Below are 26,691 nucleotides of genomic sequence, written 5' to 3'. Positions count from 1 at the left end.
GAAAATGTGCTTAGAGTTTTGATGCCTTTTTGATGATCTGTTTTGAGTTTTGTACTAAGCGTTTAGAAAATGTACCACATACTTATGAAAATTGCACCAAAGCGATTGAAAAATATGTATATATTGCTCCAAGCAAATCAGCTTTTGCACCTGAGGAATCTTCACAACATAAACGTAAACATTATGGAGATGTTCAAAAGTTCAAAACTATACTTTTTGGGGGGCAAAACAATATATACCACACACACATCAGAGACGCAACAGACATTTTATGAATTAGGTTTCTCCTTTCCAAGAACTGATAATTCGCTGACAGTTAGTTAAGAAAATATATTTTTAAATGAGGCCCCTGGTTCTCAAGCGTAAAACTGGAGATGCTTTTTGTATCTAACAATGATTTATGTAATGTCTCCCTCTGGTGGAGTTACTTGATCTTCACACATTATATATAGTTTTAACACAGATAGAACAATGAGCCAGATGTTTCACCGGATGTAGAAATCTGAAGCATCCGGTTGGCATTTCTGCTCACCACCAAATATGGGTATGAGAGGATATAAATCTAAAGCATCCGGTTGGCGTTTCCACTCACCACCAAATATGGTGATGAGAGGAAGCCCAGTGGCCGGTAGTGGGAGAAGATGGAGTTCGATGGATTTTGGCCGACATTCTGCAAATTTTCTCAACAATTAAACATTTGATCTCAATACAGTTTTCTGTTCCCAAAACTAGAATCTGTTACGAACAGAGTGGACTGCGTTGTTTAGGAGAGCAATTGCACACGTGCACTTCACATAGTAGGCGTCCCCTAACAGAAATGCAAATACATGCTAGAATGCGCCAATAGGATCTCGCTAGCTCGTGCTTGGCTCTGCCCACCTCCTTGCTTCACTTTGATTAATTTGCTCCCATTGGAAATCACAGGCTGTGGTTTATCTTGGGTTAGTTATAAAAAATCTTTGGTGTTAATCCCGATAGCTGGAAATATTATTTTGATAAATAAACAATACAAAAATGACCCCCAAAAAATGACTAAAAAATGTTTTTTCACAAATCATGCATTTATACATAATCTGCATGACTATAACTATGGATTTTATCCCTGCACTCTATAGTGGGATTATCATGCAACCTAGTGGCCTTCTTTGAGACTGCACTCAGTGTAGTTATTCTGTTTATGAAAGTGTGCCACGGTGGTTTATTGTGGGGTGGAGTGACAACACTACAGGGCTATTAATCAATGTCAGATACACCAGAATTGTGTGTTGGTTGTAGCCCTAGTAGTCTATAATTTGTATTAGTATAGGAGGCGAAGAGAGGAAACGTGGAGACAAATGTGCTTCATTAGGCAAATTACGTTTACAGGGTGGAATCCCAAATTAAATGTGTAAAGTGATAAAAACAAATGGAGCTAGTTGTGCAATACATTTTATAGATAAAAGGTTAAGTAGCGGACTGTTGTTTTTTACCCCTTTTTCTCCCCAATTGATAGTTACAGTCTTGTCCCATCGCTGCAACTCCCATACGGACTCGGGAGAGGCGAAGGTCGAGAGCCGTGCATCCTCCGAAACACAACCCAGCCAACCGCACTGCTTTTTGTCACAACGCCCGCTTAACCCAGACGCCAGCCGCACCAATGTGTCAGAGGAAACACTGTACACCTGGCGACCGTGTCAGCGTGCACTGCGCCCGGCCCGCAACAGGAGTCACTAGTGCCCTCCCCTAACCTGGACGACGCTGGGCCAATTGTGCACCGCGTCCAGAGCCTGGACTCGAAATAGGATCTCTAGTGGCACAGTGCCTTAGAACATTGCGCCACTCGAGAAGCCCCCAGACTGTTTTCGAGAAAACAACATACTCTTGTGCATCTTCTCTCAAAGTAGGTCACGATGAGGCAAGCATACTCCTCCGTTCGCCTACTAACGAATTGACGCTCTCCTCGACCACTTATCGGTTTCTGAGTTAGAAAGAAATTGCACAACTGGCCGCTAGCCGTTACAAAATCGGAAGTGACGCCAGCCAGGTAAACTAACCCTTGACCCCTTCTCTTACCTACCAAACCATAACTATACATACCCCTCTATAAAAAGGTCTTGTTTAGTTTGACCAGTTTTTATCATGGAGAATGGTGTGTGAGTGCGTGTGTGTGTGTGTGTGTGTCAAACATATACAAAAAAAGAAAAAAGAAAGAAAGCAAGAAAGCAAGAAAGAAAATGAAACAGATTTCCAAACAAGAGACACTATTAAATCATTTATTGAAATATAAATCATCTGAATGTACATAATGCATAATGAAACATGAGGATAACTTCCGGGTATTGTGGATAACTACCTATAATTACAGATACTGTACCATGGATTATACTTCATACCTCTCTTTCCCCCACTTCTTCCACTCCACATTCACAACGCTGTTGCCATAGAGAGGAAACCTTCCAGAGCCAAACCAAGCCCTTCTCTCAGCAAAAAGCCCAATCATTTCGCACATCAAATACAAGGAAAATACAAAAAAGTGCAACAGTTTTAATGTGATCGCAGAGAACATCACAGTCGACAGTAGAGACAGACAAAGGCAGTGAAGGACAGCTGGTAGGAAATACTGCAGGATTAAACATTAAACATTCACATAATGATGTATGATGATGACATCACATTATGTGTAGTAAACTAGTGTATTTTACATTGATACAACACCTGTACTTTTGTCTCTGTACAGGACAGCAAAATGGCTGTAGATAACACATCAACTAAATCACTGCTACCAATCACAACAACACATGCATAACGTCCTCTCTGATTTGGAAAATGAACATCTTCCAGCTCCTTGGCTTTGAGAAGCATGAGAGCTGTCAAAGTGTCAAATCAGATGGCTAGGGTGTTTTTCTCTCTGGTTCTCTTCCTTTATCTGCAGTGAATAATACTCTTCATTTATTATTAACATAAATTCATTACTATTATTACAATGGCAGAAGCTCAAAGCTTAAAAACAACAAATATTCTTGCATGCTGTACTAATGCACATACATGTACTTTGGCCCAGGTTCAATGTCACTCATACTTAGCATGAGTTCATTTTACAATTTGAATAAACAAATGTCCATTTTATAATTTACACAAGTTACAGATTCCAATATGTAACAGATTATGTTCTATGGATTCTAGTGTTGAAAGATGGGTTTCACAGGTTTCAAACAGAGCTACACATAAGAAGATGCCTATAATAATGCCATGTTACCTCCAGTTCTTCTCTCATATATAAAAACACTCGACCACTATTTACATTACAATCAGACTGAGGCCTTTCCTAAACATACCTATGCAAGTGACAGGAGACAACACAGTTAGTTTATTAGTGTACACATCTTGTCTTTAGAGAGTGGTAATGTCACAAAGCTGAATCCAATTTACAAGACAAGTTATGATAGTTGTGTTATTCATTTAAAACCCATATCATCACCTTCCTCAACCCAGTATAAAAAAATTATACATATTTATATATATGTGTGATAAAAAGTAAAAAAAATACATTTGAACTGCTGCACTTATTTAGCTATTGACAACATATGATCGCATATAAAAACATATACATAGTCCAGATTTTGTGCTTTTTAATCAAAGTATTGCTACTGATTGTGCCAGCATCAGATATACTGTAGTTATAGAACATATGCTGCAGGTAGGTGAGTTGTGAAGTAAAGCTGTCTGTTGTGTAGCTGGCCTCATACTGGTCTGTTTGCTGGCACAGGTGTGATGTGGTTTAAATAGTGGGTCTGTCTGTAGTGGTTCTGCATGGCTGAGATAAACTGCTCTTCATTCTGGGTCTTTGATTTTCACGCCTGATCCATTCTGATCCCTCCATCCATCCTTGCTTATGTTGCTGTTCAGAATGCCCATTAGAATAAGGTTCTATACATTTATATAAAAAACAATCTTCCTCCATGTTCTCCTCATGTGCACTTAGTCCCATCCAACGCTAACGTTCCATAGAGACTCAGTAACCACAGGATAGTGGCGAGTCCTCAGTGTCCCAACTATCCATCTATCCATGCATGTCCCTCCAGCCCCACAGGGGGCGCTTTCTGAAGAGGGAACAGCAGGCATACCATGATCTGGCCACAGACAGACTCATCCAAGCAGTGAAGTGGTTTTGCTCTGTCCTCCTGATAGGAGTGGAGATGTGTGGGGCAGGGGATGAGGAGGGTTTGAGATAGGGGGGTGGCGAGGACGAGTGGGTGGTTTGAGAGTCTATGTTCAGGTGTGTTTCCCCCCACTATCCCCCTCTCTTTGGCAGGCTTTAGGCTTCTCCAGGCCTGTCACAGAAAGCTGTCCTCCACCAGCTCTGAGTCCAGACACATCTCATCCAACAGGGTAATGTCCTCCAGGGTCTCTCCTTCTCTCTTGGTCAGTGTGGAGCTGGAGCCTGTCTCTATGGCACTCTCCTCAGACGTCTGCGAGCTACACAGGACAGAGAGGAGCAGGTTAGTGTTACTGAACAGCTAATGTGAGTGGATGGGGTATAGTATACAGGAATGACCATGAGTTAAATAAGAGGGGTATCTCATTTGCTGGATTTGCTTAACAGGACCAGCTCATGTTATGGTGTAAAACAGTGTTATTACATATCACATATAAGAGTTTGAAATGAGGATAGACATGTCTGAGATTGAGGTGGTAGCCTACCTGTGGCGGTTCCTCTTGCAGTACTCGTCATCAGACAGAGGGTCCAGGTCAGGGAGGGGGATGATGTAACCACTGTCAGAGCTGAGGCGCTGCTCATCGAAGCCACTCTCCCTATCTTTCGACTTGCCCTGGTTCTTATAGGTGATCCCAATGTAGGCGTCGTCATTCTCCACCTGGACCCTGGTCACTGCTGGGTGGTCACTCTTCAGGAACTCATGGTTCACCCTTTCGAAGCACTGCACAACAAAGAAAGAGAGGGCACAATGAACATTAACCTATCTAGTAGCATTGGAGCAGAATGTCTACAGTACCATGCAGAAAACGTTGCTATATGGCTAACTGTTTCTAAAGCCAAGAGCACTGTGCTTGTAAAGGAAATACTATTGGCCTGTACTAATCAGAGTTATTTAGTGCTCTGGTATGTCCCATACAGTACCTCCAAAACAGCTGCATTCACAAAACTCATAAATCTGATGAATCCTAAAACTGATATAACACTTGAACCAGTTAAAACCTATCAGTTCAACCAGCAGTCATTGGTATGTGTGTTCTCACTCAGTCAGTCTGTTAGCCTGGTGGTGAGACCCACATAGTGAACGACATTTCCCACCCCACCCTAGCCCAGCCAACCCCAATCCGAGGTGCTAAAATGGGAGCCAGCTCCTCCACTCTCCCGGGCCATTAAAGCAGAGTTGTGGGGGGAGGAGGAGGTTTGATGTGCCATGTGTGGCGTGCTGTTTAATAGGCTCATTATGGTTACCCTAGCCGGTGGACGGAGGCGAGACCTGGGACCTGGGTGCTGGGGCTGCTGTTGCAGCATCACTACTGTGGTTAGGGCTGGCCACTCTGACCACCAGCTGGAGCATTAGCATTCTAATCACCGCCAGGGCTGGGCTTTAACACAACGGAAATACACAGCGCCCACAGAAACACACTCAGAAACACACTCAACTGGCAGAGTGCACAGAAACACACTCAACTGGCAGAGCGCACAGAAACACACTCAACTGGCAGAGCCCACAGAAACACACTCAACTGGCAGAGCCCACAGAAACACACTCCACTGGCAGAGCCCACAGAAACACACTCCACTGGCACAGTTGGGGGGAAGTGGTTGGAGTTTGTGAGCCTGGTTTTAGATCAACTTCTACACTTTACTAGTATTGTAGAACTATAACATGCCCCAAGGCTAAGGGGAGGAGGAAGAGGATGGTTGAAGCACTTACTCCGCTCCTAGTGAAAAATAGGATAGGTCAGGTAAGGTAAAAGGGGGGTGAGACTGATAGAAAGGAAAATAAATTATAAGAGGGAAGAGTACGTCCAAACGTCGGAGGTCAGGGTCAGGAATGAAAGAGAGAGGGAGATTAGAAAGCAAGTGTGAGGAAACCTGGGAGAGGCCGTTAGGTCAGAGGTCATACTGTAGAGACACCCACCCTCTTGTAGCCGGACGGCAGCAGTGAGGCCACGCTCTCACTCAGGCTGAAGAAGGAAGGCCTCTTCTCAGGCTCACTATTCCAACACTTCATCATCATCTCATACCTGGAGGAGGGAAAACACACTAGTTAAACAGAGAGAACAAGACAAACAGTGCAGGGAGGAACGGCATGCTATAATTTAGTTTAGTTCGAGTCATGTCATGGCATTGTACATCACAGTTTAGTACTGTGCGTTAGACTTTTACAGCAGTAGTACATAGCCTTCCATAGTATTTTCATGTTATCTAATCAAGTGTTTCAAAAAGTGTTTTGACAAATGTTTCAGCATAATAATGTACACAACACAATGTATAATAATTATTATATAAATATATATGTACATACACATCAGTGGGGGCATGCTCAGGTTTGGCCATCCTGTAGCCACTCTTGATCTTGTTGTAGAAGCTGGAGTCCACTACCATCCCTGGGTATGGGGTGCCACCTTTAACACAAACACACTGCCATCAGTACACCAGCAAACACCAGTATCACTGTCAACACACTGTATCTACACACTGATCTGGAGTCAGCCGTCTCCCTAACATGCTGCTGTTAATGTGTCACTGAAACAGGTTAGGGGTCAGCTGAGCTTCACCTAGAGAGAAGATCTCCCAGAGGAGGATGCCGTAGGACCAGACATCACTGAGGGTGGTGTACATGTTGTCAAAGATACTCTCAGGAGCCATCCACTTCACTGGCAGGAAGGTCTGTGGTCAACACATAGCGCAGATGGATCAAACACACTGCACTCATATAACGGACAGTACAATAGTGGACCATAATGGAGTGCTAACATGAACAAGCAGGGGACAAGCCACCTTCACAGATACATGTCTATGCTCATCAGGGTACACAAACAGCCAGTATGGTCCTAGAGAAATACTCACGCTGCCTTTGGAGACGTAGTTGTTGTCGTGCACGATGTCTCTGGCCAGGCCAAAGTCACAGATCTTTACTATCTTCCCCTGAGAGAGCAGGACATTCCTGGCAGCCAGATCCCGATGCACACACTACACCGCAAAATTCAGCATTTCATTCATCTCAATTCAAAGAAAACATTTTGACAATCTTCCTTTCCTTTTATTCTCTCTTCCCTCCTTGTGATTTACAGGTGGCTTTATGTCAACAAGCCTTGACTGACCACTCCTGCCCAGAGTATATTCAAGGATAATAACTAGGAGGCTGTATGAGGAGCTTATAGCTGTTTTGTACCCAGTGTAATCCAGCCTACTGGGTGTTCTATATAAAGACCTGTCCTGTCTCCTGAGCAGTGAGCTCAGCCTTATCACCCTGATTTAGCCAACCTCTTGGCTTTCACAGCTGTCATCAAGCACAACAGCAGCCCACAACCTGCCTCCCATCATTACCGTGGTTACCCCTGAAATGTACAGGGTTGACGTGGCAACCGACTCACTCCCTGCTGTGTACCAACAGAGAGGACAGAACCAGCTTGCCAGTGGCACCAGCTTCTGCTAAGCCAATGGAAACATGTCGCCACCACTTCCTTCCTTAGTTGCTAAGTCAGGCCATTCAAAGATGGCTATGGCATCCTAGGCTCACCTCTGTGTCTCTAGTTGATATCGCCACCTGTCTGTTGGGTAGCTATTGTTTTGTCTGACATCATTCCCAGCCCACTGCACTGAACTGACATCATGTTACCAGTCCCTCTAATCTACAGTCATTCCCAGCCCTTGGTCACTCACGTTCTTAGAGGATAGGAACTCCATGCCTCTGGCCACCTGGTAGGTGAAGCTGAGCAGGTCTGTGGTGCTGAGGCCCTCGTTACCATCCCCTGACAGCATGTTGTCCATCTCATTATCTGGATCAGGAAAACACACAGACACACAAACACATTTAGCTTCAGTCTGTCTATGAGTGAGTGAATAAAGTGTGTGTTTGTATGTTTATGTGCATGTAAATATAGAACTGGTTGCTGTAACCTGGTTTTTCCTAATGGCAGGGAGAACCGTGCATTATTATGTGTGGTACAATTACCCGCTCTATATGATTACAGGCCGGCTCAGGCAGGCCTACATGCTGAGAAGGGTGGACCCTTCAACCCAACCAGCACTGACTTAAACCCTGCACTTCAGCCAACGCAGCCAAGCCACACAGCGAGAGGGGAAGGAGAGTTAGATGAAGAGCAGAAGAGCGAAAGGGAAGAGAACAAGGCTGTCAGACTGTGTACTCACCACCCTTCTGTGATGGCGGGTGGTTATACTCGGACCTCTGGATGTCGGAGTACTTGGAGGTGTCACTCATCTCCAGCATGGGCACATACTGTGTGGTGTCTGCTTGCTTCATGTCCATGTAGTCCCCTTTACCACTCTCAAAGGACAGGATCACATAGCTGCATGGAGATGAGGAGGGAGAGAGGTAGGAGGAGGGGAGGTTGGGAAGAGACAAACAACAACCATGTTAGAGTCGCCATTGGTTCTCTAAGAAGGCCCAGTGTACTGTATGTCCTGAGGTTCCCTATATGGAGGGTGTGGTTGATGGTCAGGGTGGTTGAGATTAAATCATGGTGTGGTCACACTCTGAAATGTGGTCATTGTGAGTCATCCGTCAACACAGATCAGCAAACAGAGAGGAGCTGGACAGAGACCATTAACAGGTACCAAACAAGAGTAATGTGATTAGCCTGAAAGCCGAGCACCACTTCAGACACAGATTTAATTAGTGGAAGACGCCAGACGACCCCCTCAGCCATGAGGATGCCTGGGGTAGGGTTACGTTATGTTTCTGAGCGAGTGCAGTAAAGTGCTGCGTCAATGAGACAGAATGACTGAGTGGGGTAGAGGAGCAACTGAGGGGTGTCTGTGTCTGTGTGTGCGTCTGTGTGTGTGTGTGTTTCCTGGCCTGTGTGTGAGTGTGCACCCATGTGTGTATGTTTTCGGAGCTGATCCTATAGCCCAGCTAGCACATAATGTTCTGAGAACCATTTGATTCTTAGAGCTTGGTTGAGAGCGTGGTTGTCCTATTGTTATTTTGCATACAACCTTCTGGGAATGGCAGGATACCCAGCTAGCACATAACGTTCTGAGAACCATACGTTTCGTAGGTGGGAATTTCAGTACTTCAGCATAACGTTTCCTACAGGTTTCCTCATGGTTCTATTTAAAGTGAAGTTCTCAAATTTTTCAGAGAACGTTAAGAAACAATGTTCTTCTGTGAGAATTTCAGTACTTCCACATAATGTTTTCTGCAGGTTTCCTCATGGTTATATTTAAAGTCATGTTCTCTGAACATTAAGAAAACGTTCCATAAAAACCACAAGAAAACATTAGTAACGTTCAAAGAATATTCTAAGAGTGTTATTTAAAACATATACATTCCATTCTCAGCGTCAACAAGACGCTCTCTATCCTCTATCTTATTAAGTGTGTTCAGGTGTGTTGACCGCACCCACTAATTGGGCTCACCTAATCTTAATGAGTGCTTGTTTCCTTTGAAATGGGATCTGTTTGAATAGACTAAAATGAACAGCTTTGTATGAGTAAAAAAATGGCATGCTTGCTCCATCCTGGTGGCGCAGTGACTAATTCCATGGATAGAAAACAGAAGATCATAGGTTTGAATCTCACTGACTCTGTGCCACAATAAAAAAAATTATGTGTTTCCATGATTAATACCTAAGCAAATTCATTTCCATGTGTCTTATCTGTTCAAAACAGTTAACCTAAGCTAGCAGGGTTATTAAGTCTTATTGAAACATGTGCTCAGAACATTATTTAATTACATTCAAATAACCTATCATTTCCATTCTCAGAACGTTAATAAAACCTCCCAGGAAAACTTTCAGGGAACCACAGTAAAATGATCTCAGAACTTCCCTGCAACCTACAAATCTACATTCCCAGAACTGGCAAAATGTTCACTTCCTTTCTCAGAACGTTTAAAAAACGTTCAGTTTTACCGGTCAGGAAACGTATGAGTTTGTTCCCAGAACCAATGTGAAACCAAAAACATAGGTTCTCACAACTTCCAATGAACCAAATGTACTAGCTGGGATGTCTCTTTACCTCCTGCTGCTCTCATCTGCAGGGTTGATGCCAAAGATGTCCAAGTCTTTCTTGGTCTTCTCTGGGTGAAGGCTGATGAAGTTCTCTCTGTTCTTGTGCAGGTAGTTGACAAGGTCTCCATAGAAGCAGTACTCGGTGATGATGTAGGTGGGGCCTGCATGGGAACAGAGTAAAGAGATAGAGACACAGGCGTCAGTCTGCTGGCTAATCTTATCAGAGGCTCGTAAAGGCTAAAAGCAACGTCAAGAGGGCAAGCCTTTACACTCATAAAAATCCTATTAAAATACCATATCCACCATCGGCTCAGAGAGGAATGGCAACTTCCCTTCTTGGCTGTCAAAACTGTGTGTGTGCGTGTGCGTGTGCATGCGTGCCTATAAGCATGTGTGTGTGCGTTCATTCGTGCGTGTGTAGTCACCTGACTTGGTGCAGGCCCCCAGCAGGTTGACAATGTTGAGGTGAGGGCCCAAGTGAGTCATGATCTTCAGCTCTGACATCAGTGCCTGTTTCTCACTGGAGCGGGCCGTGGCTGCAACGAGAAACAGACAAACAATCACTCAACCTTCAATCAATCACACCGCAAGTATCAGTCCATCACACACAATCAATCAATCCATCAACATCTACAACATTCATCAATGACTGCCATTGTTTCATCAATCACAACGTAAGGGAGCACACACCGCACCGAATGTTGATCTGCCGTTCACCTGCCGTTCGTTCGGCATGGTGTGTTTTAGGGATCACCCGCTGATGGACGTCTGACTGACAACATTTTCATGTGATTCTACGTGTAGATTCGGTTTGCACTCAGTTTACAAATTACGGCCGGCACTCTGTTCAGTGGTGGCAAGTACTCTCGGCCGGCAAACGCTACCGTTGTGTCTGAGCCTTAAGGTATTGCTGTGACTGACTGATTGTGTTCAAGCACACAGCTCTCTCCAGGCAATCTCCACAGGCATTAATGGTCCTCTCTATAGCTGTCTCTATACAGTGAGGGAAAAAGTATTTGATCCCCTCCTGATTTTGTACGTTTGCCTACTGACAAAGAGACTATCAGTCTATAATTTTAATGGTAGGTTTATTTGAACAGTGAGAGACAGAATAACAACAACAAAATCCAGAAAAACGCATGTTATAAATTGATTTGCATTTTAATGAGGGAAATAAGTATTTGACCCCCTCTCAATCAGAAAGATTTCTGCCTCCCAGGTGTCTTTTATACAGGTAACGAGCTGAGATTAGGAGCACACTCTTAAAGGGAGTGCTTCTAATCTCAGTTTGTTACCTGTATAAAAGACACCTGTCCACAGAAGCAATCAATCAATCAGATTCCAAACTCTCCACCATGGCAAAGACCAAAGAGCTCTCCAAGGATGTCAGGGACAAGATTGTAGACCTACACAAGGCTGGAATGGGCTACAAGACCATCGCCAAGCAGCTTGGTGAGAAGGTGACAACAGTTGGTGCGATTATTCGCAAATGGAAGAAACACAAAAGAACTGTCAATCTCCCTCGGCCTGGGGCTCCATGCAAGATCTCACCTCGTGGAGTTGCAATGATCATGAGGACGGTGAGGAATCAGCCCAGAACTACACGGGAGGATCTTGTCAATGATCTCAAGGCAGCTGGGACCATAGTCACCAAGAAAACAATTGGTAACACACTACGCCGTGAAGGACTGACATCCTGCAGCGCCCGCAAGGTCCCCCTGCTCAGGAAAGCACATATACAGGGCCGTCTGAAGTTATGAATGATTCAGAGGAGAACTGGGTGAAAGTGTTGTGGTCAGATGAGACCAAAATCAAGCTCTTTGGCATCAACTCAACTCGCCGTGTTTGGAGGAGGAGGAATGCTGCCTATGACCCCAAGAACACCATCCCCACCGTCAAACATGGAAGTGGAAACATTATGCTTTGGGGGTGTTTTTCTGCTAAGGGGACAGGACAACTTCACCGCATCAAAGGGACGATGGACGGGCCATGTACCGTCAAATCTTGGGTGAGAACCTCCTTCCCTCAGCCAGGGCATTGAAAATGGGTAGTGGATGGGTATTCCAGCATGACAATGACCCAAAGCACACGGCCAAGGCAACAAAGGAGTGGCTTAAGAAGAAGCACATTAAGGTCCTGGAGTGGCCTAGCCAGTTTCCAGACCTTAATCCCATCTGTGGAGGGAGCTGGTTCGAGTTGCCAAACGTCAGCCTCAAACCTTAATGACTTGGAGAAGATCTGCAAAGAAGACTGGAACAAAATCCCTCCTGAGATGTGTGCAAACCTGGTGGCCAACTACAAGAAACGTCTGACCTCTGTGATTGCCAAAAAGGGTTTTGCCACCAAGTACTAAGTCATGTTTTGCAGAGAGGTCAAATACTAATTACTTATCAATTTATAACATTTTTGACATGCGTTTTTCTGGATTTTTTTGTTGTTATTTTTTCTCTCACTGTTCAAATATATCTACCATTAAAATTATAGACTGATCATGTCTTTGTCAGTGGGCAAACATAGAAAATCAGCAGGGGATCAAATACTTTTTTTCCCTCACTGTAGCTGTCTTTATAGCTGTCTGTGGTCAACTCACGTTTCAGCATCTTCACGGCCACCTTCATGACGGGCTGGGAGCGGCTGAGTCCGTATGCTGTTCCCTCCACCACCTTCCCAAACGCCCCAGAGCCCAGGATACGTCCTGCGGACACACCAGACATGGCACACGATCAGTTAACATGGAGGGTAAACAAATACACAAACATAGACAGGCAAGCAAACAAACACACACACAAACACACACACACACACACACAGACACAAACACACGAACACACATGTCTGCCTCTGCCCTCTCATCAGTGACTTCCCCAGGTCCCCAGTGGTTGAGTTTCCCTTTGATCAGTGAGTCATAACCCAAACCCAGGCAGCGCGTCCTAGCCTCCCCTGTCTGCCAGGCCAGATGGCCTTATCACATCTTCACTTCAAAGACCAGCGGGAGACATCCAGACCACAGCCTGACCAGAACACGACCACCAGACCATGGTGCTATGACACTCTGACCACCCGACCATGGTGATGTGACACTCTGACAAGAACATGACCACAGTAAGACCACAGAGAGAGGAAGCAGTGCAGTCGGCTCTCACCCAGTACGAGGCCATCGCGAGAGAACTCCCATCTGGAGTCATAGGGTAGCTGCATGGGGTCCACGTAGATGTACTCATGGCCATCAGGGCTCACTGACTCTATCACCCTCCAACGGATCTCATAGCGAGGCTTCTGTAGGACAGAGGACATAGCAAAACAGATCAATACCTAAGGCTCTAGGACACTTGTTAAAGTGTAGTTGAGTGATTTAATGAGTCAATGAGAGAATGAGTCTGTGAGTGAGTGAGTGGGTGGGTTTGTGCTTGCGTGAGGGGCATTGATGATCTGCTGTACCTGTTTCCAGATAATGACCAGGACAATGAGTGAGATGATGACAAAGACCAGCAGCACCAGGGCAGCAGCAGCTACAGTCAGCTCTGAGTGAGGGCCTGTTCAGGAGAACCACCACACACACATGAGATGGAGAGCACAACATGGAGAATGCCACAGAGAGAAAATAATATGGAGAAGTCAATGTAAGTCAATATGGGAATGTTAGTTTGATAAATTATCTGAAAACCCCCAAATGAGGTCAAATATGAAGAACTTGAACATGGCAATACAAATACCCTATTTAAATTGTATAGTTCAGCATGGAGCCTCACACCCAATTAGCCAAGCCAGTGGGGCCTCAGATTATCAGGACCAAAAGGTGTGCTGAAGGGATTAAGGAGAGGAGCGGGGTTGGGGAGGGGGGCACAGCTGGAGGGGCCAAATGGCCTAAACTACTGGGGATTTACTTTTCACAGTAAAAGTCTCCCAGGCTAACACACAGCTGCCCAATGACAGTCTGGGATACACTGCCCCACCACAGATAGCTTTACCAGACAGCTGCCTCAACACTGACCGCCTAGCACAGTCTCTTCAATGCCTATCACACTTCAAGTGTCACAAAGGGAAGCAACCACAGGAAGGAACTAGCTAGTTAAAGAGGAGACTATAGCAGGAAGAAAATATACTGCAGGCAAAATGGCAATCTAAGATACTGTAAATCTATTCACCATACTCTGCCAACCATGTTTGTTGTTTAACTGAAGGAAGAGGTAAGTGTGACTTTGTGTATGTCTCACCTTGTGACACCAGCTTGACCTCCCTGCTGACGGCGGTCATCTCGTTCCTGGCCAGGCAGCGAACGGCCAGGGTGTTCTCCAGATGCCCAAAGATCACCTTACTCTCCAGCTGGTTGTCCTGGTCGATGTGCACTTCCACAGTGATCTCTGTGTTGTTGGTAGGCAGGGGCACCCACTGAGACGAGTCATTGGTACAGCTGGACAGGGTAGGAAGGAAGGAAGGAAGTACGAAAGGAAGGAAGGAAGGAAGGAAGGAAGGAAGGAAGGAGGGAAGGAAGGAAGGAAGGAGGAGGAAGGAAGGAAGGAAGGAAGGAAGGAAGGAAGGAAGGAAGGAAGGAAGGAAGGAAGGAAGGAAGGAAGGAAGGAAGGAAGGAAGGAAGGAAGGAAGGAAGGAAGGAAGGAAGGAAGGAAGGAAGGAAGGAAGGAAGGAAGGAAGGAAGGAAGGAAGGAAGGAAGGAAGGAAGGAAAGAAGGAAGGAAGGAAGGAAGGATAAATATATGAGACCAAATGATACCATGAAATTGTCCCATTGGGCATAGTAGCATATGAAGCCGCCAGGTAGAGGTGAACAATGTACAGTAGGTGTATGTGAATTTATAGAATGGAGAGATGAAGAGGAAGAAGGTGGGGTCGTGAGAGTGTGCCCTTACTGTTTGATGTTCTTGCAGATGAACCACTCCACCATAGGAGTGGGCATGCCTCCAGCGATACACACTACAGACTGGCCTGAGCCATGGTGGAGGTCCATCAGGTCCACAATGACTGCAGGCACTGGACACAGAGAGAGGGAACACGGGGTCAGACCACAATACAGAGAGAGAGAGAGAGAGAGAGAGAGAGAGAGAGAGAGAGAGAGAGAGAGAGAGCGAGAGAGAGAGAGAGAGAGAGAGAGAGAGAGAGAGAGAGAGAGAGAGAGAGAGAGAGAGAGAGAGAGAGAGCGAGAGAGAGAGAGAGAGAGAGAGAGAGGTGGGTCAAAGAAAGAGTGTCAGGGAGTATGGGAGTCCTGTTAGTCAGTAAGTTAAAGGTAAATCCAAATTGAGGGGTTGGAGCATTCCTCTGCTTCACCTTTGACCTGCAGGCTGAAGTTGTGGCTGTGGGTCAGGTTCCCGTTCTGCACTCTGATGGTGTAGTTCCCACTGTCCTCCTCTTTGGCCCGGATAAGGGTCAGAACACTCTGGTACCTACAGAGTCCAAACAACATGTATGGTTACACTCTAATCTTGGCACCCAGAACCAAATCTCATGAGCACGCTGTTAAGTCTGTCACAAGAGACTAGTTCCACTAACATCGCACAACAACACCAGACCTTAATAATAGACATCTAAACATCCTAGGTGAACTAGGAACCTGTTATTAGCCACAGAGTGTAGTGTGCAGGACGTGGTATATCATATCTCTTCAGTCAGTGTTGAGTAATGTCAGAGGAAGTCTCACCTGGTCTTGCTGACCAGAACATGTTATTAGCCAATGAGTGTAGGTGTTGTTGAGGGGTGTCAAAGGAAGTCTTTCTCACCTGGTCTCGCTGACCTGCTGGAGGCTGGTGGTTATCTCAGCCGCCACATCGTTGAGAGGGAGGCCATCTTTGAGCCATGTGACCTGAGCGCTGGGGAAGGAGTCAATGTCGGCCCTGAACTGTCTGACCTCATCCAGGTTTGTTGACTCCTGGGAACTGAACGCAGGGCGCAGTGACACGAATGGCCTCTCTATCAGGACAGAAAATGGAGATATAAACATTAATAGAATATGTAAAGGTGACAGGTAGTTAGAGCAATCTACCAGTTCAAGGAAGATGATAAACCAACATTATTGCCTTGTTATTAGGTTAATAAACAGTGACACAAACGTACCATAGACAGTGATGGCCAGCTTCTTGGTCTGGTTCTTGTTGCTGATGATGTCAGTGATGGAGCAGACGTAGATGCCACTGTCTTTGGCTGAGGCCTGGGGGACAGTCAGGGTGTACTGGATCTCCTGGTCTCTCTTATTCTCACGCACTGACTTCAAGCCACGGTCCGCCTGACACACACAAACACACACAAGTTAGACCCATTTATAATCAAACAAACAAATGCATTTTAAAATCAATCAATGAACATGCTCTCCAGTAAGAGAATAATAATTATGTATGTGCTTTTGTTTACCAGTTTTCCAGGGTACTTCCAGTGGTCTTCCAGTATCTCAGACCCCCGGGCCACACAAATGACAGTGATGGTGTCTCCCACCAAGAGGGCTGTCTCCTGGGCCTTTAGCTCCACACGCAACTCCGACCCCCCTGCCCAGCCGTGGACAATGTACTCCTCACTGAGGTGCTCCTCTCCGTTGACGAGGGCCTTACAGACATAGGTTCCTGCGCTGAAGAAGCCCACAGCGCCCCTCTTGCTGTCGTAGACTGCCATGGGCACGGCCTGCTGGGTATCAGCGTTGACCAGAGTCACATTGGCACTGGGGTCCGACACGCGACACTGGATCTCCATCTCATCGAGACCATTCAGGACGTGGTTGCCAAAGGGCACCAGCAAGGGCACGAAGGGCACCTCTGGATCTGAGGAAGTGAGAAGATGGCATGGTAAGTTTCCAATCATTGAAATTGCTAACACAGATTTAACTCCAACACCACAGTGCTGTCTTCCCTATACCTGGCACATATATGTAGATGCTGCTTTCCTCTCCCTCCTCAGTGGAGTTCCCTCCTTTGTAGAAGCAGGTGTAGAAGCCAGTGTGTCCTGCTGTCGCGTTCTCTACTGTAACCGTGGTGATGAACAGGCCGCTGTTGTCCTCCTCGGTCTGCTCTGATAGGTAGACAGGCGTGTCCCAGGCCAGCTCGGCCTCGCCCCTGCAGGTCAGGGTGAAGGGGGTGTGGAGGGGAGCAATCATCTCCTCTCTCTGGGGAAACAGCACTGGCGCTGAGGCTGGCTGGAACAGTACTGGGCCTGAGTCTGGAAGACACACAGGCAGACATATTGTCAGATTTAGGATGATACTGCGATAATACACACACACTGACGCATTCAGTTGCTAACACATTTGAAAACATAGAAACATAAATGCATGTTCACACACGTAGAAGTGCATTTTCACTTGGCTTGAGGTTATTCTCACCTTTCACTTTGAGGGTGAAGGAGAACTGGGCAGTGTGAGCGTTGCTGAGGACCATGATTGTGTAATTCCCACTGTCCTCCTCTAATGACTGCCGAAGAGTCAGAGTGCTCTGATAGCTGAGAGATGGGCAGAGAACCACATAGCTCAGTCCAGCACACAACACACAGAGCTCCAAAGACACACAGACACACAAACACCAGCGTTGCTATATACAGATGTTATGATCTTACTGGTTGCCCCCCAGACGTCTGGTCTTGGTGAGGAAGTAGCTGTTGTCAGTGATGGCAATACCGTCTTTCAGCCAGGTAACTTTAGGGGCAGGGAAGGCTTCAATACTGATGGTGAACTCAGTCTCCTCCATCATACTGACAAACTCCACCGCTCCGATCCCACTGTGGTCCAACATCACAAAGGAGCTCTCCTCTACAGAGACGGGTGCAAAAAATAGGAAGTAGAAGAAAGAGAGAGTGATAGAGGGGGGACACCCCGAAGGAAGGATGACAGAAACCGAAAAAGAGAAATGAAAGTCTGGCACACATCTGTTGAAGCCATCCCATAAAGCATTGGGGCTGATGATGAAAGCAGAGGTGTGCCTCGATTCTACTGTAGGGAGACTGCAGAACCCCTTCCCTCTAGCACCTCATACTGACACTGTCAGGCAGGATGAATTAAGTCTACGCATTAATGTGAATTCAAGGAGACTACTTTTAAAGACTCCAACCAAGAAGTATCAGCTGTATTCAAATACATCTTAAAAAATCCCAAGTAGTTTCTGTTTAATACATCTACAACTAAATGGTATTGGTAATTAATAGAAACGTTGTTGAAGGATAGGCAATGTCTTGAGAGAAAATGTCTACAATGCATGGTTTGACTGGTGATAGACATGACTTGTATGTTTCCAAGAATAGTTTTTGATTGGCCATAAGGATGAGCGAGCGTACCGAAGACAGTGACAGCCACCATGTTGGCTCTGATCTCTCCACTGAAGCTGTTGGTGATGGAGCACTCATACACCCCACTGTCCTGAGAGGTGGCTGCTGGGATACTGAGGGTGTAGACCACTCTATCAGGCAGAGTCTGCTTCATCTGGATTGCATCCACAGCCTAGATAGAGGAACAAGAGGACAGGAGATGAAATACACTGTAGACACACACATGCGCACACATGCATACACATGTCTATCCCCATCTCTAGGAAATAAAATATCTCTATGCTCTTCTCCACCTTTTAACAGGTTTAGTGTTTTATTCTGTATATCAGAGCAGTATGTCTCTCTATCGGTCTGTGAGCTGATAGTTAAAACACGTGCTGGTCCACAGGAGATAAATCAGGACCCCGGGGCTTTTAAAAGCCTGTAATTACAACTGAGACTAAAGCCAGGAGTCAGAAGTCTTGAGTTCTTGTTACCCTAACTGTCTCTGGAAAAGGGCTTAGAGTAATCCCACCACTAAAACAGACGCTCTGTCACAATGTGCTGCAGGGATTACTGCACAGTGCACACAAAGACAGTGGTGCACACGCACATAGACTATCACTTCAGACAAAGTCTCTATCCACTTCCCATACTATCATATACACTGGCACACAAACTTAAATGAACTAAATGATGCATGACTATACCGAAGAATGGACACACTCTCATTATCTCATATAAACATGCCATTAACCTAACACACACTCAATGCTCAAACACATCCACGCACATTCTAAGTTCACTGGGGTTAAGAGGAGGTGGGGCGTATAGCTGTTCTACACATCCAGTGGTCACAGAGATCATGTGATTTACTGTCGCCCCTCTCCTTTGAACTTCCTTCTTCCTTCTACCCATTTGACCTGTTTTTAACAAACAACTGTCTCACTCCTTTCCCTCTGTCTGACTGAGAGAGAGCTGGGGTTATGGTACCATGATGCACCATTTGGCTCCAGCCCTGGTAATGGACACGGTGCTGAGATCCAGCTGTACTTAGTGATACATACCTTTAACCACTAAGGCCCATCCATCCTCAGAGTTATGTTACACTGACCCACACTGTGCCTGAGCCCAAGCCATTTATCACTACAATAAGACTGAGGAGATGAATCAGACGTAGTGACACCAAGAGGGATAAAGGATGGAAAGAGAGACAGAAGGAGACATATTAAGGAGGGAAGAGAAAGAGGGCGATGGAGAATAGCCGACAAAGAGATATAGATCATATTAAAAGGGAGGTAAGAGAGGAGGCTAACATGGGAGAGGAAGTAGAGAAAAGAGGGAGGGTGTGGGAGGAAAGACATACACTGCGAGACAGAGAGAAAGAGAGAGATGGAGAGAGGGATAAGGTCCTTGCCTGTTTCCTGGGGTGAAGCCACTGCTGCTGGTAGGGCAGTCCTGGAGGTGCCACACAGGTGATGTTGAAGGGTTCCCCCAGTCTCACTGTCTCCTCGCTGGCCTTCACCTCCACATGGAAGTCTTCCATCACTGTACAGACCACCAGGGGAGGGAGGAACAATACGGTCAACAGGAACAATACGGTCAACAGGGACAATACGGTCATCCACAGGTCTCTGCATGGTCAACTGTTCCCCCTGACAGCCATGAGGTCATCTCCCTCTCGAAGTTCACTGCAGGCTGATGCCATCACACTCTCTCTGTCTGTCTGACAACAACCCTGTGAAGTAATCTCCCCCGGTACTAATGACATGATGTCATTTCTTTCATGCAGTCAGATCACCTCACATCTCTCGCTCCCTCGCTCTCTCTCTCCCTCTCTTTCACTCTCTGTGGTAAACAAAGACAGCTTTTTTGAATAATATAATATATGCCACTTAGCAGACGCTTTTATCCGAAGCGTCTTACAGTCATGTGTACACACAACCAATGTGATATGCACAACCACTTGTCGTCAGACAAATCATGCACATCTGGACTTACGTTTGTTGTCCTCCACGGTGTAGGTGTCACTGGTCATTGTCACGCCGTTCACGGTGGTCTCACAGACGTACAGTCCAGCGTCCAGGTTGCCAATGAAACCGATCTTGTTGTCATAAGCAGCATCCACCTCTACTCCACTGGGAGCACTCTTTAGGACCACCCAGGAGTGAGGGTCTGACACCCTGCAGGGGATGATGGTTTCACCAGGATAGACTAGAACTACCATGCTATCTGGCTCCTCAGGCACGAATGGAACCTCTGGATCTGCACAAGGCAAAACAAGGTTGTTCGATCAAAAGACTGCAGCTATCGGATGTAGAACAAAATAGAATGAAGTGATGGTGCATGGAAATGACAACCATTTCCACCAAATTTACCTGGGACAAAAACGTATATGACTGCCTCATTGTCTTCATCATCCTCCTCCTCATCGCCCTCTTTGTCTTGGTATTTGCAGGTGTAATATCCTGTGTGTGTCACGGAAGCGTTATAGATGAAGAGCGTGGCCGTGTAATATCCAGGCAAAACAAATGTGTCGTCCGGTAGGGGCTCGACCCAAGCAACGTTTCTTTTACTAGTGCAACTGATGTTGAAAACGGAGAGTGGCTCGAGAACAAACTCATCTTCAGTTGATACAATGGTCGGTGGCGTCAGTCCGCAGGTAACTAAAGGAAAGCGCAACAGTTCACTGAATGTCCATAGGGTAATCAATACAAAACAATACAGGTTTTTAACAGTGATAAAACTACAACTAAAAGGAAAAGGCAGGTTAGATGCGCACGTAAAATGTTTTGCAACGGAATCCGACTAATGAATACACCCCAGGGGTGTATTCATTACATCTTGCAACAGAAACCGTTTACTGTTTAAGAACCAAACGGAAGCAAACAGAGCAAACGGAACAAAACGAGGAGGGACATACCTGAATTTGTCCAATAGAAACTCTAGTTTTCGTTTGGAGTAAACGGTTTAATGAATACACCCCAGGTGATAGGAACCAAGAAAGGTTTTTACTTATTTAAATTAATTTCTTACCTGATAACAACCCAAACAAGACAACCCCAATGATGAGACATGTCTTCATTTCATCCATGGTCACGGATGGTTAACTCAGCTGGAAGAGTAGAAATACAGGCAGGTCAAACATGGTTCCACCAGATGTTGCAAAAACAAAACTATCAGCCTAAGCGAAGAGAAAATACATTGACTTACGGTAGAAGATACCTCTGTCTCCACTACCTAAGCCTTTTTGGAAAACATTGCAATTTGATCAATTAAAATCAATACTTTGACTTTTTCTGCTCCAGCACAGCATTTAGACTGACTGGCTTTCTCCTGTCTCCAGTCGTAACTGTGGCATGCCAGTTCTTGTAAAGGGCACATTGAGGCAATGATTGCACTTGTTTGTTCTTGGGAGATGTTTATAAAAACATTTGACCTGGTTGAATAGCATTGGGGCGCCAAGGTAAAAAATAAATTCAGGCACGGAAGTCGCTAGGGGGCGACATAGTACACGTTTTGCTTGCATCAGGCATCTTCTGGCTGTAAGTACTTTCTCCAGCAGGAAAGTTATTTTGTTCCATGTCATGTAGTCCCCTCAAAATAAATATTATATTTCTGTGGCTAGGTAGGCTACAAACTTGCAGCCTGTATTTGTCCTCTCCATACAATGCACATTAGTAGCAGCAACCTGAGTTGGATGTGCATTAGGCTATATAGATCTACAGAAATTGTGTGCTCCTTCTCTTCTTATTGCTTTGAATGTTTAAATCTGGCCTTCTCTATTTTACATTGGATTGATGCCTAATCTAGCAGCATTAATCAACACATTGAAACCACTACAAAAGTTTTAAAATAGGCCTAAATCTGTTTGTATTTACAAATAGGCTTGACCTATTCACTGCAACTGAAAATCTAGACATGGTTACCACCATACACTCTTAAAAATAAAGGTGCAAGTGGGAACCAAATAAGATTCTTGAGAGCGATGCCATAGGGGAACCATTTTAGGGTCTGTGAAGAACCATAAATGGGATGGTTCTTTGAAGAACCATACAAAAATCCAAAACCAGAAATGTTTCAGCCCTCCAGAACCGGAATTGCTGTAGGGGTTTAAGCCTTATTTGCATATTTCCCAGAGTGCGTTTCAAGTGAATTTTAGAGTTACCAGTACCACCCATGAATGTGTTTGCTAGTGACAGAGAGATGGTTGTTGCATTCATTCAGTTTCAGTCCCGTGGCCAAGTGAGATCCTAAGTGGTCCTCTGTAGCTCAGCTGGTAGAGCACGGCGCTTGTAACGCCAAGGTAGTGGGTTCGATCCCCGGGACCACCCATACACAAAAAAAAAAATTATGTATGCACGCATGACTGTAAGTCGCTTTGGATAAAAGCGTCTGCTAAATGGCATATTATATATTTATTTTTTTATATTTTTAAGTGAATATGTTGTTATTAAAATTGTATTATTTAAAACAATACATATTTCATAAGGCCTTCTTTTGAGGGCATAGTTTTACCCTAATACAGTGGCCTGAAACTCATAATTTAGACGCCACATCAGGCCTGCACGTCACATTATGCTGGCTTGCAAAGTGATGGGTAATTCAGACAGCGTGGGGATATCCAACATTTCGAATTTTTATGACTGCCAGAGTTGGATAGACTTAGATATGCAATTACGAGACTACCTTAAACATCTAAACTGAAACAACTATTTCAGTAATGGGTGCAATAAATCCAAGTAACAGATCAGAATAGTTTACAAAAATGTATGCTTTTTATATTTGAGTAGAATAAGATCAATGAATCAATCAATGTACATACAAAAACATAGATTTTGAAGCAAACAATTCAAAAAAATCAACCTGTAATAGAGCATGCTGGGAAATATGATAATGATGGGCGTGGTTTAGGTGCAACTCTGGTTATTAACACCAACACTGGGTTTATTTTACACCACTGAATGTTAATGTAACCCTTTACAGTGTTAATGTAATTCTTGAATCAACACTAGGAATGTTACACTGACAAATCAACACTTGTGAATACTGGCAAATGTTCTGTGTGCTTAAGTACATTTTAATAAAGTTTTAGAATTCCGAAGAACTGTAGATGCCACGTCAAGAACCCCACACTTAAGTCAAAGGTTCTTTATCGTGCAAGAGTTCTCCAAGGAACCTTAAGAGCTGAGGAAGAACCATTTAAGAACCTTTATTTTTTCCAGTGTAGGCTTGTAAACCAAGCAACTCGAGCAAAATAAGTTTTTGCGCTGTTAAAGAACTCATCTAGGTTTAATCTAGCTTGCCTTTTGGTCATGTTCTGCTCAACAGACATTCTCCTGGTCTGTGTGTTATCTGTCTGTCTGGCGCGCGGACCCTGAATTCCATCAGCAAATGATCCGAGATAGACTCAACTCCAAGCAAAGGCGCGCGCTCAACGCTGAAAACGTTGCAAACATGAATGCAGGCTACCAGTTTTACTCTAATCTATTCTTTGTTTTAAACAAATTTGTGACTATAGGATCATTATTTTAAATGATCTACTAATTATTCTAATCTCCCATTGGGGCGATTAAAATAGGCTACATTATTTTTAAACCATTATCAAAATCCCTATTGTCTCAAAACAGTTTGCTGCTACATTGACTGTGCTAGTCTGCTCTGTCTCATCCCGGACTGGCTAATTATGGTTGGCAAACCAAACCCAGAGTTAGAGAGGGCCTATAATTAAGAGTCCTCTCTGAAGAGAAGTCTAGGACAAGAGAAGTCTGTAGGACAAACATTCGCGTGGGAATCCTGACTAATATTCTTTGACACTTTTGCGCACATCGTTGTTTCAACCCGCTCCATTGGGGGTAGGGAATTTCCTATCCAGCCTGGTGTGCAAATGTACCGCTTGTCCGCTGGCTCTCCTCTCCCCTCCTTTCCTCACCCCCACCAACAGTACGGTCCCAACAAATGTGCAGCCTACCAAATGCGCCGTTCTGGGCTTGACACTTTGGAGCAACAGCTGAGGGAGGGTTGTTCAGCTCACTGTCCTCCACACACACTTAAACTGTTAAATTCAATCCCACATGTGCAGAATTGATTTCCATGGGAATATAGCAGAGATATTTCTAAAGATAGCATTTCGAAATCAAGAGGGTGGTTGGGGCATTGAGGCAAGCAAGGTAGTGAGTTTCACTGATGGAAAACTTTAAAAGTTGTATCTAATTTGACATATGTGCAGCGCGCAATTCAATTATTTCAATCTTAAGAAATATTGCTACACATGTTGTGCATATTACATAGTGGATCATTAAATTGTAGTCTAATTATGAATACTTTCTTGGTGGCAATATGCGTGTAGGCTATTTGCATTTTGTTGTCTGGCTCACTGAAATTACATCCAACCAGGAATGGGGTCTCCCCTACCCTACTTTTTCAAAATGACTCTTCTGTCTAATTTAAAATCCGATCGGCTACAGCCTGCTTCCCATCTCAGCAAGCAAATCCCAATGCACAATATTCCATTTAATTTCACACATTCCATGCGCAGAAACGAAAACAACTTGAAATCCAATTTGCAATGTGTTTCCCATTAGATGAGAGGGCAGGCAGCACCATCCCATAATGGAGCCTCAGTTCTCGAGGTGACACCTCCAGCAGTGAGGCCGAAATTGAGCGCTTTAATCCAGGCGAGTTAGCAACATCTCTCCACTCGGCATCCGGAGGTGAGACCATTTGTTGCACGGAAAACTGAATCTTGTTCAAAGCATAATGCATTGTGCATAAGTCACACATACCCTGCAAGCTAATGCATCTTCAAAGTTTCAAAAAGTTTTGTGAAATGTTTCCTCGTAGCGAAATTAGGCTAATGAAATCCCCCAAAGTGTGATGGATGGATCAGGTCAGATGAATAATTTGTTATCAGGAAAAGTTTTCCCAAGGTTGTGCCATAATAAAAAGCTAGGCTATTTTGTGAATTTTTACAAAGGAGGACATATTCAACTAGCCTAACAAGTGGTTCAGTTGAGTAACTTTTTCATTTTTGCAAGTAAAAAATGATCTCAATTAATAGGCTTCTTGCGTAAATAAAAGTTCGCAAAAATGAAAAAGATTAGGTAATTTGTCTAAAATACAAACCTTTTAAATTCCCTTGGATTTTGTGTCTCGATGATAAATCCCAGTAGAATTAAATCAGGAGCATAAAATCGCTCCGGTGAAGGCTCCTCTCAGTGAAGGCTCCTCTCCTCAAGTGTGTTGCAGTAGTAGTAATCCTATAGCCACGATCCTTCACTCTGAGAGCTAGCATATGTGCGCCCCTCCGTCTGCGTCCTCCGCCGCCCTCACAAATGCGCTTGAGCTACAGCGACCTGTAATTGATTCAACGTTACAGTCCATCCTTCCCAAAAAAAACTAATCATCTGGCTCAAAGTAAATAACTCTCAGGAAATGACCCCCTCTCCTCGCCTCCAGCATGGGTTCCTTTCAAAATAAGAGTCCTAGCTGTTTTCTCAGTGAGACTGGAGCGGGAGTCAGATTTCTCTGCTGTGTAGTGATGTAGGAAAGGGGGAGATATAACTATGCACAATAATCCTGTATAGAGACTATTTTAAAAGGAAAGCACGCAATATACATTTGAGTTATCAAGCGACATTTAAGGATGTTTTGAAATAGATGAATGTAAGGTATGTCACCATTGCTCAAAGACGCAGAGGGAACACACTTTCAAATGTACAAATGTGACCAGGATTGTTTTATTAATTATTAAGATATTATTAAGATAGCCTATGTTTATAAGAAGTCAAATAAATGCTATAGTCATACACATCTAATTAAATAGTAACAATAGTATACTAATAGGCTGTAGTAGGAGAGTTTTGGTCCAACATTAGCGTAGCCAACAGCTCATCCGCACTTTTCAAAACCTGAAACTTGGAAACATGAGCGTCCAAGCCTCCATTGCGCATAGGGGGCGCTCCAACACCATGAACTACACAACTCAAATCTCTCTCCCTCCCTCCCTCTCTCAACCACATATTTACTTCATTAAACTCTCAGATAGAAGAACTTCCAGTCATTCTAATTTTTTGCGCAATTTCTTATAAAGTAAAACAACAAAATTATAGCTACGTTGTTTGTTGGCAGATTTGGCACACTATTGCCTCGTTTTGCCGACTCTGTGAAGGTATTATGTGAATCCCTGCCTCACCCCCGAACCTGAGGCTCTCCTAACGGCCACGCGGGATAAAGGGTCATTATGAATTTATATCTCACTGCACTCAGCGATGGGGAGCCAGGTCAGACG

The 26,691-nt window shown here is 44.6% G+C and overlaps 1 protein-coding gene across 1 annotated transcript; it reads right to left on the bottom strand.

The window, feature by feature from the left end:
• Positions 1-2,238: 2,238 nt before the first annotated feature.
• On the bottom strand, positions 2,239-25,761 carry pdgfra (platelet-derived growth factor receptor, alpha polypeptide). Its single transcript, XM_084185458.1, has 28 exons — positions 25,527-25,761; positions 21,438-21,516; positions 20,780-21,067; positions 20,403-20,666; positions 19,819-19,949; positions 18,432-18,594; positions 17,718-17,910; positions 17,488-17,603; positions 17,025-17,324; positions 16,530-16,930; positions 16,236-16,404; positions 15,902-16,091; positions 15,453-15,568; positions 15,038-15,158; positions 14,388-14,584; positions 13,612-13,706; positions 13,317-13,449; positions 12,764-12,868; positions 10,599-10,709; positions 10,181-10,334; positions 8,351-8,508; positions 7,862-7,977; positions 7,046-7,168; positions 6,754-6,865; positions 6,501-6,600; positions 6,114-6,219; positions 4,681-4,916; positions 2,239-4,455 (listed from the first exon to the last, which is right to left on the bottom strand). The coding sequence occupies exons 2-28, from the start codon at positions 21,493-21,495 to the stop codon at positions 4,314-4,316; spliced, it is 4,398 nt and encodes a 1,465-aa protein (XP_084041584.1). The 5' UTR covers positions 21,496-21,516; positions 25,527-25,761; the 3' UTR covers positions 2,239-4,313.
• Between the last annotated feature and the right edge of the window lie 930 nt (positions 25,762-26,691).

The sequence above is a fragment of the Coregonus lavaretus genome (assembly GCF_964263955.1).
Source record: "Coregonus lavaretus genome assembly, chromosome: 21".
NCBI lineage: Eukaryota > Metazoa > Chordata > Actinopteri > Salmoniformes > Salmonidae > Coregonus > Coregonus lavaretus.
Note: the sequence above shows the minus strand (reverse complement) of the source record. Positions and strands in the feature narration are given on the sequence as shown.

What these genes read in the sequence shown, in the direction of transcription:
- pdgfra (XM_084185458.1), bottom strand. Translation starts at nt 21,495, where the DNA reads ATGGATGAAATGAAGACATGTCTCATCATTGGGGTTGTCTTGTTTGGG. An exon ending in GGAAGTACCCTGGAAAACTG is followed by an intron (nt 16,405 to 16,529) that starts GTAAACAAAAGC and finishes TGTGTGTGTCAG; the next exon opens with GCGGACCGTGGCTTGAAGTC. An exon ending in GGCCGTGAAGATGCTGAAAC is followed by an intron (nt 10,710 to 12,763) that starts GTGAGTTGACCA and finishes TTCTCGTTGCAG; the next exon opens with CCACGGCCCGCTCCAGTGAG.